General features: G+C 34.7%; 1 protein-coding gene across 2 annotated transcripts; it reads right to left on the reverse strand.

Annotated features, from left to right (window-relative positions):
* Nucleotides 1–10,713: 10,713 nt before the first annotated feature.
* On the reverse strand, nucleotides 10,714–22,781 carry LOC128227548 (glycine receptor subunit alpha-2-like). Of its 2 annotated transcripts, XM_052938198.1 has the most exons (11): nucleotides 22,211–22,781; nucleotides 21,728–21,837; nucleotides 20,205–20,272; nucleotides 17,369–17,485; nucleotides 16,634–16,743; nucleotides 14,635–14,717; nucleotides 13,773–13,913; nucleotides 13,242–13,471; nucleotides 12,949–13,086; nucleotides 12,047–12,076; nucleotides 10,714–11,925 (listed from the first exon to the last, which is right to left on the reverse strand). In XM_052938198.1, the coding sequence occupies exons 1-11, from the start codon at nucleotides 22,297–22,299 to the stop codon at nucleotides 11,761–11,763; spliced, it is 1,281 nt and encodes a 426-aa protein (XP_052794158.1). In that variant the 5' UTR covers nucleotides 22,300–22,781; the 3' UTR covers nucleotides 10,714–11,760. The 2 variants fall into 2 exon arrangements, with proteins under 2 accessions (XP_052794158.1, XP_052794159.1); XM_052938199.1 differs by lacking the exon at nucleotides 12,047–12,076 and having other exon boundaries at nucleotides 22,211–22,775.
* Nucleotides 22,782–23,308: the final 527 nt, after the last annotated feature.

A 23,308-nucleotide genomic window follows, 5' to 3' on the forward strand; every position in this document is an offset into this window, starting at 1 on the left:
GTTTAATTGCTTCTGAATCCTAAATAATGCATTTATGTTTTGCATTTATGCAGGATTGTAACCGTGTATTTAATAGCCGAAATCACAAAAATACTTATTGATTGGTGAGTGCTATGAGATTTACTGCGATTTACAATCGTCTAATAAGGTAGATATACCGTGTTTTCTGCACCTTTTTTTCAAACTTTATTTGGGATCCTTCATAAATAAACATTGTATTCGACATTTATTTATCCTTTTTGGTATATCAAAACAATTGTGTTAAATGTGGTAAATCTTATTTGGGAGTAAGAGTGCATCTTTAATCTTCGAAAAAAACACAAAGAAGCTTAAGAGGAAGAATCAAACACAATTAATGTTGTCAGACGTTAGCGCTTGTATTGTTGCAGGAGGCGTCATGCTATCAATTGTTATTAATTCCCACTGGACAGTTCATTGTATAAACAAACAAACAATTAAATGTGAGCATGATCATCAAACATCCTAATTTTCTAAACAGTAGAACAGGTAGTTTTCCCTCGTAACAGTCTCCTTCGCCTTCATCTAAAGTCTACAGGACTTAACATACGTTGCCATTTATCATGACACGTTTAATGAAAAGAAGGCATTCCTCATTTAAAAAAGCGCCACAAAGCGAATGGCAACAATCGTCTGTTTCTGAGTCGAGCACAACCTCACGGTTATTAGAGTTATGGTTAAAGTTAAACTATTTGAACGACGACCGACAAAGAAATAAGGGTTATCATAAAACCTCTCTTTTTTATGTTTATCGGAAACAAGGCAATCTAGCCAATATGCATATACATGATATTGCACACCCGTTTATAGTCTCAATCATTTCAAGTCAATGGTGCCAATAAGGACTCGGATCAGATGCCAACGTCTATCTGGTCGAGACAAACACGTTTATTAATAAGTGCCAACTGATTTCAATAGTGCTTTAAAGATTGGAATATGTAGAATACATTTGTAAATGTTGAATATTGAAGTCGCGTCGACGGAGTAAATTTTAAAGATTCGGAAATGTATGGGAACTTAAAAGTGACATCTTCTTTTTAAAAAAAGTTGGGATTTCACTATATTTCAGTCCTATCCTGTAATTTGTTTTTTCGTGTATTTACTTGACAATCTTATATCATATTATAGATAAATTGACTAACTAGCTCTCAAACATTGATCGATTTGGTAATAAAATGAATCACACTAATTAACCTTTGTTCATAATTGGTATGTTTTTATTTGAATTTAAATTGTCTTTCATCATCTTATTTAAAGTGAAATCATATTTGTCCTAAATGCCACAAGGATCGCGGAGGGAATTTTCAAAGCATGCTGGGATTTTTTTACGATTATATGGTCAGGAAACAAAAGAATTTACTTCGTATACAACGGTGCACAAACTGCTTGTAGGTCGTCAAATAAGACTTCTTTGTTTTAAGATATTTAAAAAAAAAAATGACAGTTCAAATTAGTACAGTTTAAGGCTTGAATGCACGCATTGATAATTCAGGCAAGTATTTGGATATTGTTTGAAATAATATAAAACAATACGGGGAAAAATGTTATAAATATTTAATTTGTGGGTAATGGTACATATTCATGTGGTAAGAACATTTACAATAATAGTCATATCACTTTTACAGAAAATGGAAATAAGTCTTTAGCTCAAGACCAGAAACAGATTTAAAAAAATCAAAGACATTCGTGCGACCAGATAAATACTCCAAACGAGCCGATTAAAGCCAAAGAAGCCATTCGAGGACTGATTAGCATTAATGACTCTGTTGGGAAAACTCTTGTTAATAATTTACAGTTTCGTTTGGTTAATAATGATAAATTGAACACAGAATATGACGCAAGGAAGCACTGTTGTCCAGTAAATGCTAAGTATGCTTTGTGTTGCAATGAGTTTTTGTTTCCATGAGTATTTGCACTCACAACAATTAGGGAACCAATATTAATCGGAGAATCCAGTAATACGTCATTGAAAGATCCAAAAGAAATTTACTGAATGATGGTTTAAAGTCTTTATCAAAACTACTCGTTTTTACTCGGAATTTATGAACAAAGATCGCCGGCAATAGATCATGCACTAGATATATAATCAGTTAGTTGAACTACCCTGAAATGCAACCCCGAGTGTCGGTATGAAACATTGTTGAAGGTGGTCATAACTGGGCAAAATGGGTATGTTTAGCAAAGCAACCCTGTGATTTTAAACTTTTGCTTTCCCTCCACTATGGAACAGTGGAAATGCTTACGATCGTATGGAGTCTTAAGTCGATATTTGCATTTATCAACGAGGAAATTATTTACCCCGTGTTCATTAATTTGGACTAAATGTAAGTTAATATGACACGTCCTGCGTCAGTAGTGTAAAGCAGTAGTGTAAAGCTCTGTTTGCTATATATTTTTTCCCGCTAAACTAAGTAAAACAACCGCATAAAATGCAACATGTTTATCTATTACTGAGAGAAGATTTAGACAACTTGAAGTGAAGGCGAAATACTGACACTTACTCTTAATGTTGCTCTATATTTAAGCATTTTGTTTAAAGCAAAATGGACTTTTGGTAGAATAATTTTTCCCTCCAAATGTACTTATCGGTGTATGTAACTGAACTTAGTATACGTATAATGTTCTTTAGCCTATTAATTCAATATAATAATTCATTACTGGTTAATGGAATCATATTCAAGATTTTTTATTTGTTTATATTTCGAAATTTGCCTCAAGTGTTAAATCAAAGGCATATACATTTACTTAACAATTTTATTGGAAAAAAGACAATTCGGTTTACAATAAATTGAATCGTATCTGTTTTAAATTACGATTCATATAAAATTTTAACCTAATGTCGCAAAAAGTATTTAGGTATAGTTAAAAAAACATCATATTATTTCGTCTTTGTGAAAGAGGTAAATCAAATCATAAAATTTATATTGATTATGACTATGATCATTTGTAGCATATTTGTTGCTTGTAAGAACAGTTTTGCATTCCATTTCATTTTAATATTAACTAAGTTTACACATCAAATTATTACTATAGAAATCATATGTTGCATTCAATTAGAAATAATGACCTGATTTGATGTTATGCTTGCTTTAATTGTTACATTACACCACGTTCCACAAGTTTTTTTTATCTAAATGCCAAGTATAACGTCTGTATATTTTTATCGTCTACTTTTGCGTACTTGCCAAAGGGCTGTGACTAAGAAGTCAAATGACACAGTAGGCGTAGCCTCAGCATTGCCAGTGTGGTGTTGATTTTAACAATTTCAGACAATTATTGATATTATAAAAAACACACACACAAAAACATCATAAAAAACGTAAAAGACACTATTCAAATACTGCTGATGTGCTTTGATTTTAAAAGTTTGATTGGCTGTGTTTTCGACTAATTATATAAATTGATGTTACCTATAGCTTGACTAAAGGAGGACTGTGTTTCACGGCAATCATTATGTCCTGATTGTACCTAGCTTTATAAGAGAGTGTGTATGTGTTTATTTATTTTAGGAACACTGCATAATGCATAGTTTGAAGCCTGACGCGATACTGGAGTCATACTTGGAGCGGCTGGAGTGCTGGAAGATCACTCCTTCGAGACCCAGCCTGGAGTTCAGTGTCGCCTGTCTGAAGAAGAATCGGGTTCGCTGGAACATTGTGCAAAAACCTAGCATCATTTTTTTAATAACTTATAATGATGCGATTGTGTATCGGTATACGGAGGTGTAAGCCTCGCATGAAAGAAGTTGTGGGTTCAATTCCCTCTAGCGGCAATTCCCATAGCCTCTTTGGACTCGTTTCATCAAGTATCCAAAAGAGCAATTTTGTACCCAAGACTTTTGTACTGTTGAAAATATGACTCAATTACGATATTGTTATTTAGGGTTATTCAATAAATGGGTCCCAATATGCAATACCAGTAGTGGTGTCTAGACAGAAAATGGCATTGAGAGTGATTCAATAAGTAAAATTATGTCCTGTCATAATCGATCTAAACGAATTAAGTATACGATTATCGTTCGTTAAAGCTACACATGGTTATAAAATATAATAGTAGTTTGTTTCTAGAAATGTCAACATACCTAGATAAGTTTTCCGCACTCCGAAATTGCCCTAAACAAAATCTCAGAAATAATTAGCACTGAAATTCGTTGTAGATCCTAGTATTTTTCTGTCACCTGTCACTATTGTCGTCTGCAAAAACACAATATCGTCTGCACTCACACAGCAGTGAGTATTACATATTTGATTTTTTAAAACAAAGACTGCAATTACGTCTGTCTTTATGAATATTGCTAATTTAACACTTGTATTAAATTTGAGTTATATAATTATAATATATGTACTGCGCTGTTTTGCGAGGATTAATTTCGTACTGACACTATCGTCCAAGATACGTTGCATACCGAGTAACATGGCAACATGTCGCATTATCAACAGCAGTGTCTATTAACTTAGTATGTACCAAAAACTCAAAAAAAAAACAAGTATAGTAGATATGATATCGTACAAACGGTAAGTCCAATCATAAACAAGTAGTAACAACAAACACGTAATTAAAAGGAAATGAATTATGTGTCAATTCCCTTAATCCAAATCAATATTCAAGAACGGTATTTGAGTCTGGAAATTGTATATGTTTTAATATGATGACAGATCACGCGCTCATTTGAATTTTATCCATTAATTCCAGAAAGTGTAAGCAGATTTTAATTATCTTCTTGTCTAGCAAATACCGCGTTTAGCATAATTTTCCCAAGACGCCAGCCAAAAAGTGTTAATAGTAAAATAATTATGTAGAAGATGACATTAATGGACGCTTGTGTCGAGCGTTTAGACAGCTACAGAATGTCACAGACAAAACTAAAAGTTCATGGCGTCATTAAGGGAGAAGGACATACATATTCCTCTGAAAAGTACTCAAATTATTTGCACCTAATATGTTTTGACGACACATCATTAATTATATCTGACATGACTACGATGACAAGCATATGCCATAGTTTTTTTGTTTTCGTGTTTGGCTCATATTCAGATATTCAAAGACACGATTAAATACATGTAGATAAAATCAAATTTTCCAACAAATGAAGTATGAGGTCTTTACCGAGAACTTTAGTTCAAGTTATAATATATGAATGGTTGCTTAGATTGAAAATTCAGTATGATAAGGAACTGGTGGACTGTTGTATAGACCTACTTTAGAAAATAGTAGCATTCCAAAACAGCTCCAATTTTTTAACAAGCGTTCGTTTGTGGAAATATCTAAGTGACTATATGAGCGTCAGTTCCAACGTGTAATCGTTATACAATGTTTATTCCATTGACAAGGACACAAATAGAAAGTGATGTTTTATTAAATCGACAGTTTATCGTTTTTTTCCATAAAAAAACAGACATTGGGGGAAGTGTATGCAAGAGCTGCCACAGACAAATGCCCCCGATTTGGCCATGTCGGAGTGATAGCCATTGTATGATGTAAAGGTAATTTAAATATATGTTTTTGACATAAAGACCTGATGTGGGACAACTTTTCTTACGACAAACTATATCTCGACACCCATTCTGTGATGAAATAACAGCAGAAATACGAGTTATTGCTAAAGAAATATCTACATTGTATTAAATTAACCTCCAAGAATGCTTTTGACATTCGAGAGCAAAGCACTCCTATGGATGTGTGGAAACGGAATGAATAACCATTAAATCTAAAAACCTTACGGCTGAGACAGAATGATTGATATGAAATCCTTATTCTATAATACTGACCTCTAAGTGTGACCTTGACCTTTAAGATCGGAGCATGAATTTTATGTGCAATACACCTTCTGATAGAGTTCTAAAAATACGTGGAATTTGATTATATTGTCATTAATAGTTAAAAGGTTTAGACATAGATTATAGAAAATCCATTCTGTATACTACTGACCCCATGTGTGTCCGTGATGGTTCAGATAAGAGCACGGTCTTTATGTGTAATGAACAGACAGTGTGATTATAATATGCCCAGCCTTCGAGGGCATCAAAAAATTGACAATATCCATGTTTCTGGCTCTCATGAATTTAATCAATCTTTAACAAAGCATGCTTTCTACATGTCTACAATATTTAGAAAATATGCGAAGACTTACAAGCAAAAACGTCTTGCTCAAGGATAATGATTAGTAGAAAATTGTATTTTGATGATATGAAAATCATTACAAACTGAGTAATATTAACTGGCCTGACCTCATACGCCAATAACATCATTAATAATTAGAACAGTAAAACCATCATTGAAATCCTAGTGGATTAAATAATTCATACAAATTCGAGGGAATTTATGTCAACTTTTTTACCCTTATAATCCGTTGACGATTTTATCTAGGTAACTGACTTGATTATCGGTCAGATAGGCAGTTAGAATAAAAAAAAACAGGTATCTAATTCATGAGATTATAAGTATCTTCAATGGCCGAGAGTGTACGATAGGTTCATTCCGACACGAGCGTAGGTGTTTTGCGGAAACGAGGTTTACCGAGGTTTGAGATGTTTTATGTTTGTAGTAAATCGGTCTTTAAATAGTTATAACGAGAGTGAAGCATTATTTCTTGAAAGGTGCGTGAAAACTGTTTTATGGTGACATTTGAAGCGAGAAATAATTAATTAGCGTTCTAAATATTGCCAAAGACAATGTTTCCATGATGCTATAGACGACAGTCTTCAACAAGGGAGGTAATTACAATGTTGCGATTATTAAAAAGGAGTTCCATACGGGCATTTTCTCTTCGGCCGTGGGCAAGATAGGAATTTCTAGCATGGTTAAATTATTGGATCTACTTATCTGAGGTAGGAGAAACCTGAATATCAACCGAATCTGCAGTGTTTCACTTCCCGTACCTAATGGATATACATAGCTGTGGTGCATTGTGGAAAAAAATGCATAATGCATTTACTAATAATTTTGCCTAAAGCCCTCTTACAAAATTACAAAGTTCTGTTTGAAAATATGGAGACATATAATTTATAAATTGCTAAATTAAACGTAAACTTATATATTACGATTCTAAACTATCCTTGAACTTTTACGTCAATAAACAACGTACATAATGTAGCGGATGAGAGTTTGTCACAGTCATATTAATTTCTGGAATAACTGTTAAAAATACAAAATTAAAGAACACTTTATACACAATTATTCAAAATAGAGATGATTGTCAAACATTTTGCCCCCCTGAGCGCCATGTTATCAGGGATAATTGAATAAAGTATGCATGGACCGAAATGCCATGCATATGAACACTGTTGGGAAGAAAACAGTCGAGGCATTCTGAAGTTATCAATGAGACAAATGTTTCGCATTTAATGTCATTGTGACCTTGACCTGATGACCTCAAAATTAATTGGGGTCATTGTGACATTGACCTTTGGACCTAATGTGCTCCAAATCAAAAGGTGGCATCCACTAGTCACACCAAAGCACCATGTTAAGTTTGAGGATCATAGGTTTCAGCATTGTGTAGTTAACACTCGGACGTGTGTTTCGTTTTAACGCTCCGTCACCTTGAACTGTAAACCTGTTCCCCTAAGATCAAAAGAGGTCGTCTATTATGCACAGCCAACTTCCAAGGGTTAAGTTTGAGTACCATTGGTTCAGGCATTATCTAGTTTTCACTCGGACAAGGTTTTCGCATACCGTCAAATTCCATCAATTTTATTCGACTGTAGGTAATGAATATTTTATTTTTAAAAGCAAATATGAATGTCCTGATTAATTTCACTCATAAAACACCTTTACTGAAATGATTGTGTGTACGGCGTAACATCTCTGCGATTGTTATTAGCAATGTGGAGCTTGCTACAAGATGCGTTGCATACCGATTATATGCCACATTTCCTAATATCAACAGCAGAGCAATTAAACTTATGAAATATTGATACATCTTAATTGAAAATGGTTATACAAGTACAAATGGATATTACAATCATGAAAAACTAGTGGTATGTTTAGCTACAAAAGGTGAATCCAAATCAATATAAAGGTCAAAAACGTTATCAGCATTTCTGGAAAATGGGCATTGGTCACGCAATACACCTATCAATTTCAAAACAGCAGATTTTGTTTATTAACTCGTCTACAAAATATCTCGGCTAGCATAACTTTCCCAAGATGCCGGCGAAAAGAATGAAAGACATTGCAGACTTGACATTAATGAACGCTTGCACTGAGTCAGTTACGAGCCTTGCCAGCTAGAGAACGTCCCACATAATAACAAATATCATATGGTTCTATTTAGTGAGACGACGACAAATATCTCTTTAATGACATGGAGAACATGGATATTACACAGCCTATTGTTGTTTTGTTTTGCTCAGATAGTCGAAGACACAAATTAACGTTAACACGAACAAATATATGTAGATAAACACATTTCAAACATGCCTTTATGAATAAAACGTCCCATACTTCATCCACGACATCTATTATTAGCGTAAAACAAAATTATCCACTGCTTCGTTATGTTGTAGACAACAGTTAGTTTTGGACTGTCCCGGGCTTTTTTTCATTATTTTAGGTGTTGTCCCGTTGGTCAATTTAATCAAGGTACCTTCTAGCAGTTATGTTGTCGTCAAGTTTTGTCCTGCCTTCGTCAGAAAGGGCCATTTCTATTGTTTGAGTAACGGGTTTCAAGAGTTAATTCACGTGTCCTGTAGATGCGCCACCCGAACTGTTCTTTATGTTAATGCTAAGCTTTCATCCAGCCATCCGATAGATATGTTGAGTCCAACATTTAACGTTCAGTTTTGGTTTTAGTTATCACAAGTTTTTTTCCTCCTCTTATACCCATTCGTCATTATCGCTGTCTTCACTGAAGTTGTTAGTTAATTTCAATATACCTTCTATCAAATGTTTCTACACCGCTGACGTTACGGCCTGTTGTAGTATCATTCTCTCAGACACACAAGTTCGCGCTCATGTTCTGCTAAGCATTGGTAAATGACTCTGCGTTCTAATTGGAACGTTTAATAAGGTCAATACATACGTAAGAAATGTTTAGTTTCTTCCGCTTTCATTTTTGATTTCTGCCTTTTTCTTGGCTCTCGCTCATCTGTTCACCCTTTGTCTCCACAAAACATAATTATTGGCCGTGGCTATACAGAATGTGGCATCAAACTCTTCACCGCTCGTATCCACTACCATTTAGTTTGCACTCGACATCGGAAATCCAACTTTTCAAGGGAGACGCTTCCGCATGATCGTCCGTGGAAAAACGCTTATTACACCATCTTTGACGTGATTTGCAACGAATAAATTCGCAAGACATGATACTGCATTCATCGCAAACGAGCATGTCTGGCATTGTAGCTGATTCCGGGCTGTAATCACTGTGTATAAACTCAACCAGGGCGTCCCTCATAGGAATATGTTTGAATCTCGTATACATTCAGAAGGCGCCGATTCAAAACGTTTTGGTTTCAAATCCAATCGACGAGAAGATAACCGGGCGGTTGGCTCAAAGCTTCTTAAAACAACTCATTAAATAGTCTGTCTTTCCGTGATACCTTTGTCGAGCTAAGGCAATGACGGGTTGTTGGTCGATCGGAAATTTGAAGACACTTCAATTTCTTCTCTATGAGGGTTCTCAATGAAAGTACAAGTTTTGATTGAATGCCACGTCGTATAGATGTTTATGTTGTGACCATCCGTGTAAAGGTCCGTAATCTTCAGGTCGATGCTGGCCATTGACATGAGATCGTTCAAAATAATAAGATTGGTTACAGCGGGGTTTAAAATGTCTCATTCAAGTTTAATGAAATTCGCTGTGTAACTTCTTCCCTGGTATAGACGGTTTTTAATGCGTCGTATAACGGTTTCCACATTGTGTACAACCATTTTATTCGTTAGAGTGCTTGTTGAATCTTGTCAGACTGAAGTCACTTGGTCACAAATTATGCTTCCAGCAAGGATGGGTCCACTGACCATACACGTGGATGGATGTTTGAAGATGAAAATCCGATGTACTGGAGGGTTATATGCTGTGGTGGGTAAAAATTTGAAGGAGAAGGCATATTCCCGTTGGAGGATTAGAAGGCACTCCATGAGGAAAAGGAGGCACTCCATGTGGATGAGGAGGAGTCAGACCCTGGGGAGGATACAACTGATTGATTTCAACATGCACTTGTCTTTGATTCCTCAACATAGTATCCATCCTCGAAAACTCACGTTCATGTTATACTTGGTGGACTTTATATATTTGCGTGACCATTACATCAGTTATTTAACTCTTATAAACTCCTTATCTACTCCGAACAGTGCAGTCTAAAATCAACACACGCTAGATTTTGTGTTGATTCTGAGGGGGATTAACTTTGAAGTTTCAATCGACCTTTGTGTGGATTTTGCTGATACATGGTAATTGTAAAATGCCACTACTAAAATTAGACGCGCTTTATAGAGTCATTTTGCAACTAAACATTCTAGTGGAAATACCAACAAGTTCTCTTGATTGGTTTTACAGATGTTCAATGTCGCAACAGTTAGTTTATTAGCTAGTGACCGGTACTCCTAATTTGAGCTCCGGACATCGATGGGTTTAGTTCATGTTTTGACCATTTTATTCTGACGGATATGTTGTTTTAGAGTTTTGTCTTTTTCAGAAGTAAAATGAAGTGACGCTCAAATTTCGGCGAGTGAATAGCAAATAGTAAACGTAAATCACCAAAGCGTTCATTTACTACGACTTCAAAAACAACAACAAACATTGCGCAATAAATATTACTAAATTGTGAAAACACGTAGACTGAAACTGGTAAAAGTCTTACGCAATAGTTCAATTTTTATTTTTTATGAAAACCCGCCACATGAACAAAAGTTATCAAAAATAGCCGCAAAAGTTTGGATATTTCCCGCCAAAAAACGTCAAGTTTTATCATTTTTTCTCTGCGGATGCGCAGAAAGACATTTAAACTACTTTAGTGTTTCGGAGACTGAAGAATAGATCATTTTAGGTGTTGTTATAATAAATGATAAATAGATAAATCCATCGTGACAAGTGCGACGATGACAGTAACTGACTGTTAAACAGCATGGTAATAATATTTAAATACGTGCACCAATAAAAATGAAGTATGAAGTAATGCAAATTAAATACCGGCATTTAAAAAAATATGCATCAATTTCAACAACGATATAAAATTGCTCGTGCAAAAGGTTTTGAAGCAAATACATATTATTGCTTGTGGGATGGATAGAGATGATATTCTCTGTGATATGGAAATGGTTAAATTTAAAACATATTAAAAAGAAAAAAAGAAATCCAAATAGAATAAGCCTCAACGAGTGATATACTGCAACCTGTAAGAAAAATGTGTACTCACAAAGTTGATATAATATTACATTATTATTATAAGTATAATAAAAATAGGCATACGATAAAGATGCATACATTCAGGACATTTGATTGAGCAAGTTCCAAACCTGTGGAACAAACGGAAGTATACATGTATCTACATGAAACAAACTCTGTCTTATTGCTGCAAGCACGAAAACGCATATCAAACTGTCGTTGGGTGATATCCATGTAGAAGTGAGGGAAATGTATCATAGGGACACACAGACTCCCAATTTTATTCCTGTCTGATCATTTTTTATCCAAAATTGTAGTTAAGATCCATGAGTCAATCGCATCAGATCCAATCAAGCGCTTGAGATTATTAGCCGAGGAAGCGTTCCAACTAGGTGTATGTATAACAAGAACGGACTTCAATTGCTACTAGCAGGATGTGGCGCAAATGAGTAGTAGGTCCAGAAAACTATGTTAAACACAACGAATGCGCCCGGAAAAAGCAGCCGCGAGATTTTGTCAACCCGCCTTGCCGCATTATTACCGACGCTCTTTCCGGCTGGACCACCCTGCTTAATATTTTCCTGTAAAAACATGCCAAATTTATACACTAATCACGATCACCAATATTAGCATGTAAGCTTAATAGGACTTAAGTGAAAATGTACAGTATTAAGTCAAGTTAATATAAGTAAAATTACTAACCGTATTGTTATCTGTGTGTTCATTTGTCAACTGCAAATTAAGGCAACAATAACTAATTTTTTTCGACAACCAGGCCACACCATTGTTTTTTTGTTCCACGGACTTTTGCTAAAAAATGAAGCGACCGAGAGATAAAAGGAAAATATAATTTTGTCATTTTCCGTAAATAAACAAAGAGCAAAAATATATTTCGATCAATAATTATATCAATGAATAGAAGAAACTTTGAACAACATAATTGCTCTTTAACCTATTTGATTTGATAATAATCTTTAACTTGATCTCTATTGTACAATATACGTATATGTACTATTCACCCAACTGGTTTGAATAGGCACAAAAATGGATAAACCAAATATTAAGTTCAACGATTTTTGCAACATTTGCAACTGTATAACGACTTTTGTCAAAATGAACATTTCAAGTGCATGTTCATATATACTTTTAAGCTCAGGGAGTTGTTCTATTCATTGCAGACCATACTGTTAAAGAAAATATAGAACAGAACAGAACAGATCAGAACAGATCATTTATTTACCAGAAGATCATAGACCCATGTGGCCGAATATCATACAAAAAAGAAAGTTAAAGAAAATATATACCAAAGTAGACTTACATAAACAAATACGGGTCGGGTTGAAACTAAAAGAGAGTTCGCACAAACCAAATAAAATATTTCTTGACATTTTCAAAAAAGGTGCGGAAAATCCGCGGAACTAAACATCAATTTGGTGTGGCCAGAAGTTAAGTTCTTGCGACAATATATACAATACTTTAAAGTAAATTATTTGTTTGCAAATATTGAAAGCTGCCATTAAAGCAAATACTACTGGCTTGAGAAACAGGTTGTTATATCTAAAAGTTGACATTAACTGCAATCTCCTACTCCTAAATGTACGTACTGGTTGTAGTTCTATGGGTCTGTCTCGTCCACGCGAGTGTCCTTTATGTGCGCGACGTGCCACCACGTTAACGTACGAGTATTCAATTAGCGCAACAAACACAAATATCAGACACGTAAACATCCATACGTCTATAGCCTGCAACGGGTAAAGTTATCATCAACACTATAGATTGGAAATGGTAAGGTAAATCTATATATCAAAATAACTTGTTTCATTTGAAACGATTGACACACAGTAAGTATATACAGAAAACAATTCAGGTAATATATAATGAGTGAAACAGACACAACCTTAACATATGAAACCTGCGGGAGCGACTGGAGCGCGCCGGAACTCTGGGTTGTCATGGTGAGAACGGTGAGGACGCCAAGTGAGATGCGGGCGGGAACGGCGTCGTGGTCCACCCAGAAAGACACCCAAGAGAGCACCACGATCAGGCTAGATGGCACAAACACCTGGACGATGAAGTAGCCAACCTTTCGGTTCAGCTGGATGAAGCCCTGTATACACGCAAACTGGTCTGGAATACGAAAGTTCAGGAAAATGTTATGTTGTGTTTGAATAACCGTTCATTGTGGGTGTCTTTTTCGATTGTCCATTCAGCGACATTCCAATTTTCACGTATATTTAGTATAATATTATCCGACGTCTTAAATGAAAATGTCTGCTCATCAATCGAAGTGTTTAGATAGTTCTATGGTCGGGCTAATCATAAATTTCTTCAATTAAGTTAAGTAAAATGATATCCTGTCTGCCACAGCCCGTTCAATGCATTCAAAAAATGTTGACACTTTAAAATGAAATAAAAACGCTCCCATTACCTTTACCATAGCTTTCTCGGCATGACTCTCTGAAGGCGTTATCAACCACTTCAGCGCCAAACTGTGGCATTTCCACGTGATTAAGGCGCACAGGGTGAGGCCCGTCCCATCGGTAGATAACGTTCTCTGTTGTGTATGCGTCTGGAATGGAACATTACATTCGTTAGTAATTAGAATTAAATAATCAATTAAAATAAAACGTTTATAGATCATATGTTTTTCTTTTTCTGAAAATCACGATCGCATTTTTAATTTGAGTATATTTCTTAAACTAGTTTTGTGTATACATATAAATGCCTAAAATCGTTTTTACATAGTTTGAATTGTTAATTAAATCATTTTTGTACCCTTAAAGACTTAGGCCTTTGATTATACGTCTCTGATAAACATAAATTCTTTAATATATCTACACAACTATCAATCTTTAGATCGTATAAATCATATACATTTACGCATATCTCGAATAATAAAGTTAATAAATATAATATGTACCGTTTCTTAATTTAAAACACTTTAACTAACAAATCTTCTTAATACCATTAATAATACTGTGAGGGTAGGACCTTAGATATTGTTTATAACATGTGCCCCTAACCCTTATGCATATTTAGTTATTATTAAGACCAAAATAAGGAGCTTAATAGACATTATTGTTATGTATATATGTACTTGTTTTACCTGTACACATGTTCAACAGGCATAACTGTTATTGAAGTACAATAAAAACTTATTTGTCTTAGTAAGTCAGGCGAAATTGAGAGCTAATACTAGTATAGTGTCCGTATTGGCATATTCGCTTCTATAAAAAGTTTATTGCGCTTTAAATATGCTTTATTAGTCATAAGAATTTCAGGAGACCTACAGCTAGCCAGGAAAATAGGACAGATCTGGACATCCATGGGGTATTTGTGTAACTGCATAGAACAACTCAGCGTCAGAGACAACCTGAAATATACGTGTGTGTAATATCCGTGCGATATTGATAAGGTTTGACAGACGACATTGAGAGAAATGAAACATTTATTAAACTTCCCTTTCGACTAAATCAAATCATTTTTGTCCGAAGGAGAATTCAGAAATTACTTAAAAGGAGTTGATTGAAGCTGTCATCAAGCACAGATGACAGTGTGGGGTTGTGCAGTTTGCAAGAAATATGAAAAATGATCGCCTCTTGTTAATTCGTTTCAGCTTTATCAAGGCCGTAACTTGATTACTATTCAAAGGACGTATTTGAAATGTTGAACGCTCATAGAAAATGTCATCTTGTGTAAAGTGAATTATAACTTTTTACCACATTGCTGCAGAGTTATATCCCCTTTAATTGTTATTTTTATAATAAGTTTGTACAATGTATATCTTTGAAACTAGTGTAAGGAATTGTACGAATTCATTCACATTTGATAGTGCTAATATTGTTGTAATACATTATATTTCTATACTGAGTAACAACTGTCTTGCACTAAGCATACGAATGGTAGTTGTACATTGAAAATTAGCATCTTGGCACATTTGTGCAAAGTTCTCACCGTTCACGTTAAATTTATTCAGACAAGGCATAACTTAGAAACTTCTGAAAGGAATTAAATTAAACTTTGAAAACTGATATCCATGTATTGCAATTTGAGGTTGTGCTCAGTGATGGAATTTCAACTATGGGGCACTTTTTTCTAAAGTTATCTCCCATTGTTTGAACATTACCCATAAAGTACTTCAATGAATGTATTGAAACATGGCACAGTTGTTAGAAAGTTATCACCATTGATTATAATAAGCATTGTCCAGACCTTGTCTCGATAATAATTCCCAAGAAACCTTTGAATTACTTTAGATCACAATATCACATTGTTCACATTGTTTCAGAGTTTTTTTCTCTTATTAATTTTGAATTTATTTATTTAAACATGCTACTGTATTTGGGGAGAGTGCTGCCGTTCATGGGGAATCTATTTTTGTCGTTGGTTGCAAGCAAATTTTACGTAGTGACGTAACGTTGTACATTTCTCCATATTATCATCCTAATGCATATCCATAATTGGTAAAATAAATGTCAGTTTCGAAATTTGAATATTGCAAATAGAAAAAAAAAGGTTGTTGTTTTTTATTTAATTTGAATTTATGTTAATGTTTAACTCTATGCAATAACAGATGATGATGGCTCGATATCCATATTCAATGATTTTGCAATGAAATGCATTTCGGAGTAATCAGAAAATGGTTGAACCAACATTGGGGGAATGTTTTTGATCTAATTGAATAACATTTGGAATACTGTGTTAACGATTTTGGCTTCCCTAGGCCTTGAAGAGATCGCTTAGGGTCCTTATATATGATCCAATAACCCATAATCAGCAGGAAACAGTTTTTCCCAACAATTTTGCGTTTTAAATTCTTGTCAGCATGTTCTCTGAGCCATTTTGTTCAAGTCTGCCTGATCTTCCAATTATTTGAGGATTTAAAGATTTAAGCAATTGCATTTCACATAAAATCTTATTTACAAATACAATTATGATAGTTTCAAGATCAGGCCATCTAATCTATACTTCTATCGTGCGATCGCATTTTCGTATCCATATCTAAAATAATAGCTATAATATATATTTCGAGACTAATAGCTTTATTGTCCAGTTAAGCAAAGTTTGTTTGATTTAAATTTTAATAAAAACATCTTGATTTTACGATATGTTGTCGCAGACTCGTTGACAAGATGACCCCTAAGACTTGAACCAGTACAAGTCATGTAGAAGACACTCAACAATTAAGTTAATGGTCAATTATTCAACCCATTGTGTGGGATCACATTCAGGTTACATAAAAACCTTTCTATATGTCATAGTTACAGTCTTGTACTGTATTATGTGTACCTGATGCTATAAACAACGGTGCCGTTCTTGTAAAGATGCATCATCTTGTTTGGCACTGTCACGTCGTGCACTCTCGCATTCTTCTCGTTCGGGAAGAAAGTGTCTGGAACCTGAAACAGTTAGATACAGTCTGGGATGATGATGATGATGATGATGATGATGATGATGATGATGATGATGATGATGATGATGATGATTATGATGATGATGATGATGATGATGATGATGATGATGATGATGATGATGATGATGATTGATGATGATGATGATGATGATGATGATGATGATGATGATGATGATAATGATGGTAAAAATGGTGAAAACATGTTAAGGAAACCAACAATATAAAAAGGAGAAAAATAAAGAGAAAGATATAACTAAAAGAAGTGGAGGCCGCGTAGAAACAGGTAAGATAGAAGGGAATATTAACAGAAGGCCTGAGAGTTGGGTGAAGAGACTGACTGACCAAGATGAAGTTAAGGAGGTGGGATTGCTGTTATGATGGAAACAGAGATCGGGAGAAAAAGAAGGAGAAAGCAGAGAAAAAGGAGAACATTGAATACAAGTTCATGTTTAGATGTCATATAAGTTAATATGTGAATGAAGAGGATGAGGTGGAGGAATTCTTATACGAAACATTACTTTAGGAATGACGGTCTTGAACAGGAAGAGGAACAGATGGGGAAGAGTGGTGAAATGGTATATTAAAATGGGTGTTATTTATTATATACGTACCCAGACACTGCCCATAATCTTGTTGTCCAGTTCGAGCCAAGGCAGCTCGGAGGTGTTTCCGTACTCCAGCCGCCTGTCCTCCCATTTCTGACGCAGGAAGATGTCCATAGAGTACTCCTGTAATTAAGTACCTGACACACTATTTCGTTTCGGTTTAAATGGTGTTATCGCTGCTGTTAGTGGTGGTTTTGTCATTATGGTTGTTGTTGTTATTGTTGTCGTTTTTGTTGGTGTCACACTAAATTCTCAGTATACCTTATTAAGACAGTTACCCAAGGACAGGTACTGATGTCTCCCAGCAAACATGTAATGTTGTGAAAAGGTTGTGACAACGTAGTAGCAATGTTATCGCTTCCGTTGCATTACCGTTATTCCATTACGCACAACGTAATGAATGTGGAGGTTTTATTACCGTTTATACGACGTTACTTATGCAACCAATAAACAACCTCCCTACAGCGTTACCACAACGTTGAGACAACCATGCATAAAAACGTTGTATAAAAAGAGATATATTTTATATTGACATTACAAAACTACACAGATATCGTGAATATATACAGTGTTAGCAAAGCTTTGAAACACATCGGTGCTCCTCTAGAGCCAATTATTCCTACAGGAGAGGAATTATCATTCATAATTATATTTTTTTGTTTGTAACCAAATGCCATCGTCACTGTTTTATAGACGAGTAAATTGCTACATACGAACAATGCTCATAAGCTTTTAAAATGAAGTTTTACTTTTCATTTATAAATATATGCCTGTTGGTACAATGTATTAGTTATATAAAATGCAAATATTTAATAATGTTAAATTAAATATCATGCAATGTACATATATTTCTTTTAAGGTTTATATGAAAAACTACAGAAACAAGCTTAGAAGCCAAAAGATTAAACAAGAATCGCTTCAGTGGGAAATAAAGCATTGAATTTATTTGAATGGAATTGAATAGGAGAAAGCATTTCTAGCCGTTCTCCATTATATCTAAAATTCAGATTCCTTGGTTTTGTTTTTACATACATCTACTTTCATTTTCCATCACTGTAAAATATCAAAACCTTTCTGCAAACCCTCTGGTGTTTGAGAAATTAATAAAATCTCATCGGCTTAAAATAAAGACCATATGTAATTATGTACATCTCAATCCGTTGGTAGCCATTCAATAAAAGAATTTCATCTTGATTATTTAAATATAATGAAAAAAGCAAAGGAGATAAACATTATCTTTGCCGCAATCCAATCATACAAGAAAAAATGTTGCTTTGGTTATTACTTACTTTTACACTTGATTTAATACAAATATACATATTTTTATAATACATGTATTTAAAAGATAACCTCTAACACTAAGTTGTATTAATGTCTGCCATAGGTTTGGTCTGACCGTACAATCACATGCTTTGTTAAATCTATCAAACCGCAATATAACCTGTGATAATTGTTTATCTTATATGAAATATGAAGTCTCTGGAGTTACAACACATTGTCAAAAGTGCCCATCTTTTTCATAAAACCAGGACACGATATATACGAAATAATGCTCAGGTCTTTAACTTATTATATTACTAAAATATGTGAACTCAGTTTACTTAGAATTCTAGAGATCATTATACCTCTATAATTATATAATTATAAGGATTATTAATAAGGCATTTTTATGAAGTGGTGAAATAAAGCCCACAAATCTGGAAACATGCCTCAGTAAGTCAGAAAAAAGTGTCCGACAATCAGTATTCTCGTATTTATTATGAATTCATGGTCCACAGCGGCATTGCTGTAAATGCTCTAGATGATATCATCCTTATAAATGGAGAGGTACGTTATCTATGAGTAAATTGTACTAGAAACGAGACATGCCTCAAACGATCTAACCGGATATTTCTTGTATCCAGGCACTTACGATTGTGCCAAGTTGCTGTTGACTGCATGCTGTTAGGGCTGCATGCATAACGTGGTTACACAGGAAAAGCTGTTGGCATCAATAAATATCAAGGACAAAAAAATATCAAACAAAAATGTCAGATCTTAATAATGATAGTGTGTCTGGGAGCTATTTAGTGTTATTTATTCCCACATGACGTTTGATTGCATTACCTAATCGTAATGAAAGTGATATGGTGTACATAGAAATAAAACAGCAATTATAACAGTTTTTGCCTGTTTCACAAAAAGTATACACAAGACGTTAATATCATCTAGTATTTCATGCGTGCCGCAGCGCTCGTCTGATGTTGTTGTTCGATGTTGTTTGTTTAGTGTAAAAAAGGGGCATAACTCAACAATTTTATAGTCATAGCTATGGGCCTTGCTGTACATAAGTCTATTGTCTCTGGCAAGTTTGTTAAACTATCTTGACAGGCGTTTCAGTTTTCACCAGGTGAAAGTGTTAAAGTCTCAAGAACACCAACGATACCAAGGCTATAATAATAATTATTTATTGTTCGAAATACAGATGAGCCTAAATGGAAAGCCAAACACAAATACAGTTGTCAGATGTTAATACTATGCATTGTTATCAATTCCTACTAGACAGTTGATTGCATCAACAAATATAATTGGACACCAACATCCTAATTTTCTAAAAAGCAGTTTTTCTTTGTAAGAGTTTTTGTGTGTGTGTGTGTGTGTTTGTTTTATTCGATTTTATAGACCGGGACGATCAGTCAGTTAGGACTCGTATCAGATGCAAGCGTCAACATAGCACGTTTGGATGATTGTATACTTCAATGTGATAACGTCATAACTACCAAATGTTTCCAAACGAACTTTAAAAAATGAGTATGTAGAAATCATTTGTAAATGTTGTTTTTAACCAATATGAACGTCTCACCATGGAAGTCACGGAGACGGAGTAAATATTCTGTATCAGCATTTGGACATACACTTCAGTAGGAACATCTGAAAATAGAAAACATCTATGGAAACAAGTAACATAATTTCCGTATATTTCAGTCCTATCCTTTAATTCGTTTCTTTTATATATATACAAGTCAGGCAAAGCTCATGTGTTAGTTTTATTGTCTAACTAGCTCCCAACCATTAATTATTTGGCGATTGTTCATAATGAAAAATGATTACAGATGAAAGAAAATAGGGAGAAAAGAGAGAACCCAAATTGCAAAAGTACTGGGACATATTTCTCAAGACAGTGAACAACGAAATTCCTAACACGTATAAAGAGTATACAAATAAATAGACAGAATCTAGACCAGATATAGATAGACAATAAAATAAGCCTCGGACCATTTGTCCAAGCTAGCGATTCAAAAACATGCAAAGACTGGTTGGCATTTATGACACTGTGACAAAATATACAGCTTCGTACAGCTAATAATGATTAATTAAACACAGAATCTTGCGTAAGCAAACACTGAACAGTTGTAAATATCTAGTACGCGTTAAAGATGCTATAAGCTTTCATTGCCATGGTTATTTACACTAAAAAAAATCCATAAAAATAGGGAGCCAAATATAAACAGGACAATCCCGTTGTACATCATTTATGTTTAAGATCAAACAGAAATGAATTGAATTGCAAGTCTTTGTCAACAGTACTCGGACTTACAATAAATCTTTTCATTGTCTGAACGTTTTTCTTACACAAATAATGCAATGGAATTCACGAAGGTGGTTTGTTATGTACTAGGTCTAAAACAGTTAAATTGTTGATTAACACTGCACTGTTACGCCGATTTTCGACACATAAGAACGTTGGCGGTAATCATAACTTGGCAGATAAATTCGTGGCTTTTCATGGGACACATACAATTCGATGATCATTAAAACAGTATGTAATTGTCAGAGTGATTTTAAAGAGCGTTACCGTCACCTAACCATCACAATCACCTGTACAACTACCACCATCACCACCTTTATCAGACACGCAGTATGTGCAATTCATGCATTATAAATATGCATCAATATAATCGTTTAATTACCACAGTGCAAGCAGTTTTCGATCGGATGGAATCTCAAGATGAGATTTGCATTCGTCATAGCGGCAATCCATTATCCTTCAGTTTATTGGTATTCATTGAGCCCTTCGGCAAGATGAGAATTTTACCAATTATAGACACTTTTGTCTCTGAACATTTTACTGAACTAGAACAAAGACATGACAAATAAAACAAAACGAGTAAGCCATCATCCATATACTCTTGAGACTTAAAGGTTGTGGGTTGGCTGCGTTTTTGAATAATGAAGAAATTAATGTTGCTTATAGTTTTATCAAGGGTAAACAGTGCTAGACATCGATTGGTTAGTCTTGATTTTACATCGCTTGATAAAAATATGTTTGGATATGATAGTTATATATATATATATAAAAAGATGTTTAAAAACTAAGTATATAACCTAGTTCAAAGTCTGGCGCAATGCTGGAGTCATACTTGGGCTGGCTGGCGGCAGGAGTACCGGAAGCTCCGACTTCCTTCAGACCCAGCAGGGAGTTTAACGTCGCCTGCCTGGAAAAGAAATGGGTTCGTTGAAAGGTCGAACAGAAACGAACATTTCTTTTCTTAAGTAACTTGTGAGGCGAGTTTGTCTTTCGGTGTACAGAGGTGTCCGCCTCTCACAAAAGAAATTCTGGGTTCAAATACCATCATTTTTTCCATGACCTCAATAAACAGACACATTGGGCTCGTTTTGTCATCAATTTAAGTACCCTGTGAGCGACGCTTACCAAGAAAAGCTTCTCTACACTATTATTATAGTATTTCACTGACAAAAATATTTCCGGTTAATGACCGAATCTAATATTTTTTATGCTAATCGTTCGTGAATGCTTTACATGGTTATAAAATACTAGTAGTTATGGTTGTAAAAATGTCAACCTACCTTGATAAACTTTCCGCATTTTGAAAGGCACTAAACAAAATCTCAGAAACAATCAGCAGTATGGAACTCGTTGTTAATCCTGAAATCATTCTGTCACCTGTCACTGTTGTCGTTTGCAAAAACACGAGTTCATTTCAACGGGCTTCTCGCAGAATCATTTCAGCAAATTTCATGAAGGCTATGCGAATGTATTAACGAATATTTTATTTTCAAAACAAAGACTACACATACGTAATTGCCAATTAATTTCACTGATATATTATTTAACACTTTCGCTGAAATGATGTTTATATGTACAGCGTTACATCTCTGCGAGTGCGATATTGTTTTGTGCGGATCAATTCCATACTGGAAGCAGTGTGCGAGCTGTATCCAAGACGCGTTATATACCGAGAAATTGGAAACATCTCGTAACATTTACAGCAGGGCCTTACAACCAAATGTTGTACATCAATATTGAACCTTTAATAAACATACTGTACACACAGTTAGTGTTATTTTGAACAACTATTTTGACTAGCTAAAAGATATTATTTCGATTGCATCAATGCAAATCAATATTCAAGTGAAAAACGTTATTGACTTTCCTGGAAAAAAGCCATTGGTGAAGTCATAAACATTTAATGGAACCCATTTCATGACAATACTGCGATGTTCCGGGCATATTTATGAGTATATTGTATCATTATATTTTACTAATAAATTACGCACGTATTTAAATGTCCGTCCATCATTTCCGCAGTATGTAAGCAGATTTTATTTATCAACATGTCTAGCAAATAAAGCGGTTAGCATAACTTTCCCAAGACACTATCGAAATAATGATGAAATCATTATGTCTGTGAAGTTGGCTCAGCCATCGGCAATCGACAATCGACATTCGATATTATATAGCAAATCTTCAATATCGAGCTGCAACGTCGAGCTGGACGGAATTATAGCTCGACATTCGATATTATATAGGAAATTTTCAATGTCGTGATGAATTGTCGAGCTGGACAGAATTCTAGCTCGACATTCGATATTATATAGCGAATCTTCAATGTCGACCTGCAACGTCGAGCTGGACGGAATTATAGCTCGACATTCGATATTATA

Source organism: Mya arenaria, chromosome 3 (genome assembly GCF_026914265.1).
Source record: "Mya arenaria isolate MELC-2E11 chromosome 3, ASM2691426v1".
NCBI lineage: Eukaryota > Metazoa > Mollusca > Bivalvia > Myida > Myidae > Mya > Mya arenaria.

Coding starts and splice junctions, on each gene's coding strand:
- LOC128227548 (XM_052938198.1), bottom strand. CDS start 22,299: ATGATTTCAGGATTAACAACGAGTTCCATACTGCTGATTGTTTCTGAG. Junction 13,914..14,634: donor TCCTATTTTCCTGGCTAGCT/GTAGGTCTCCTG, acceptor GTTCCATTCCAG/ACGCATACACAACAGAGAAC. Junction 13,087..13,241: donor CGCAGGTTTCATATGTTAAG/GTTGTGTCTGTT, acceptor TACCCGTTGCAG/GCTATAGACGTATGGATGTT.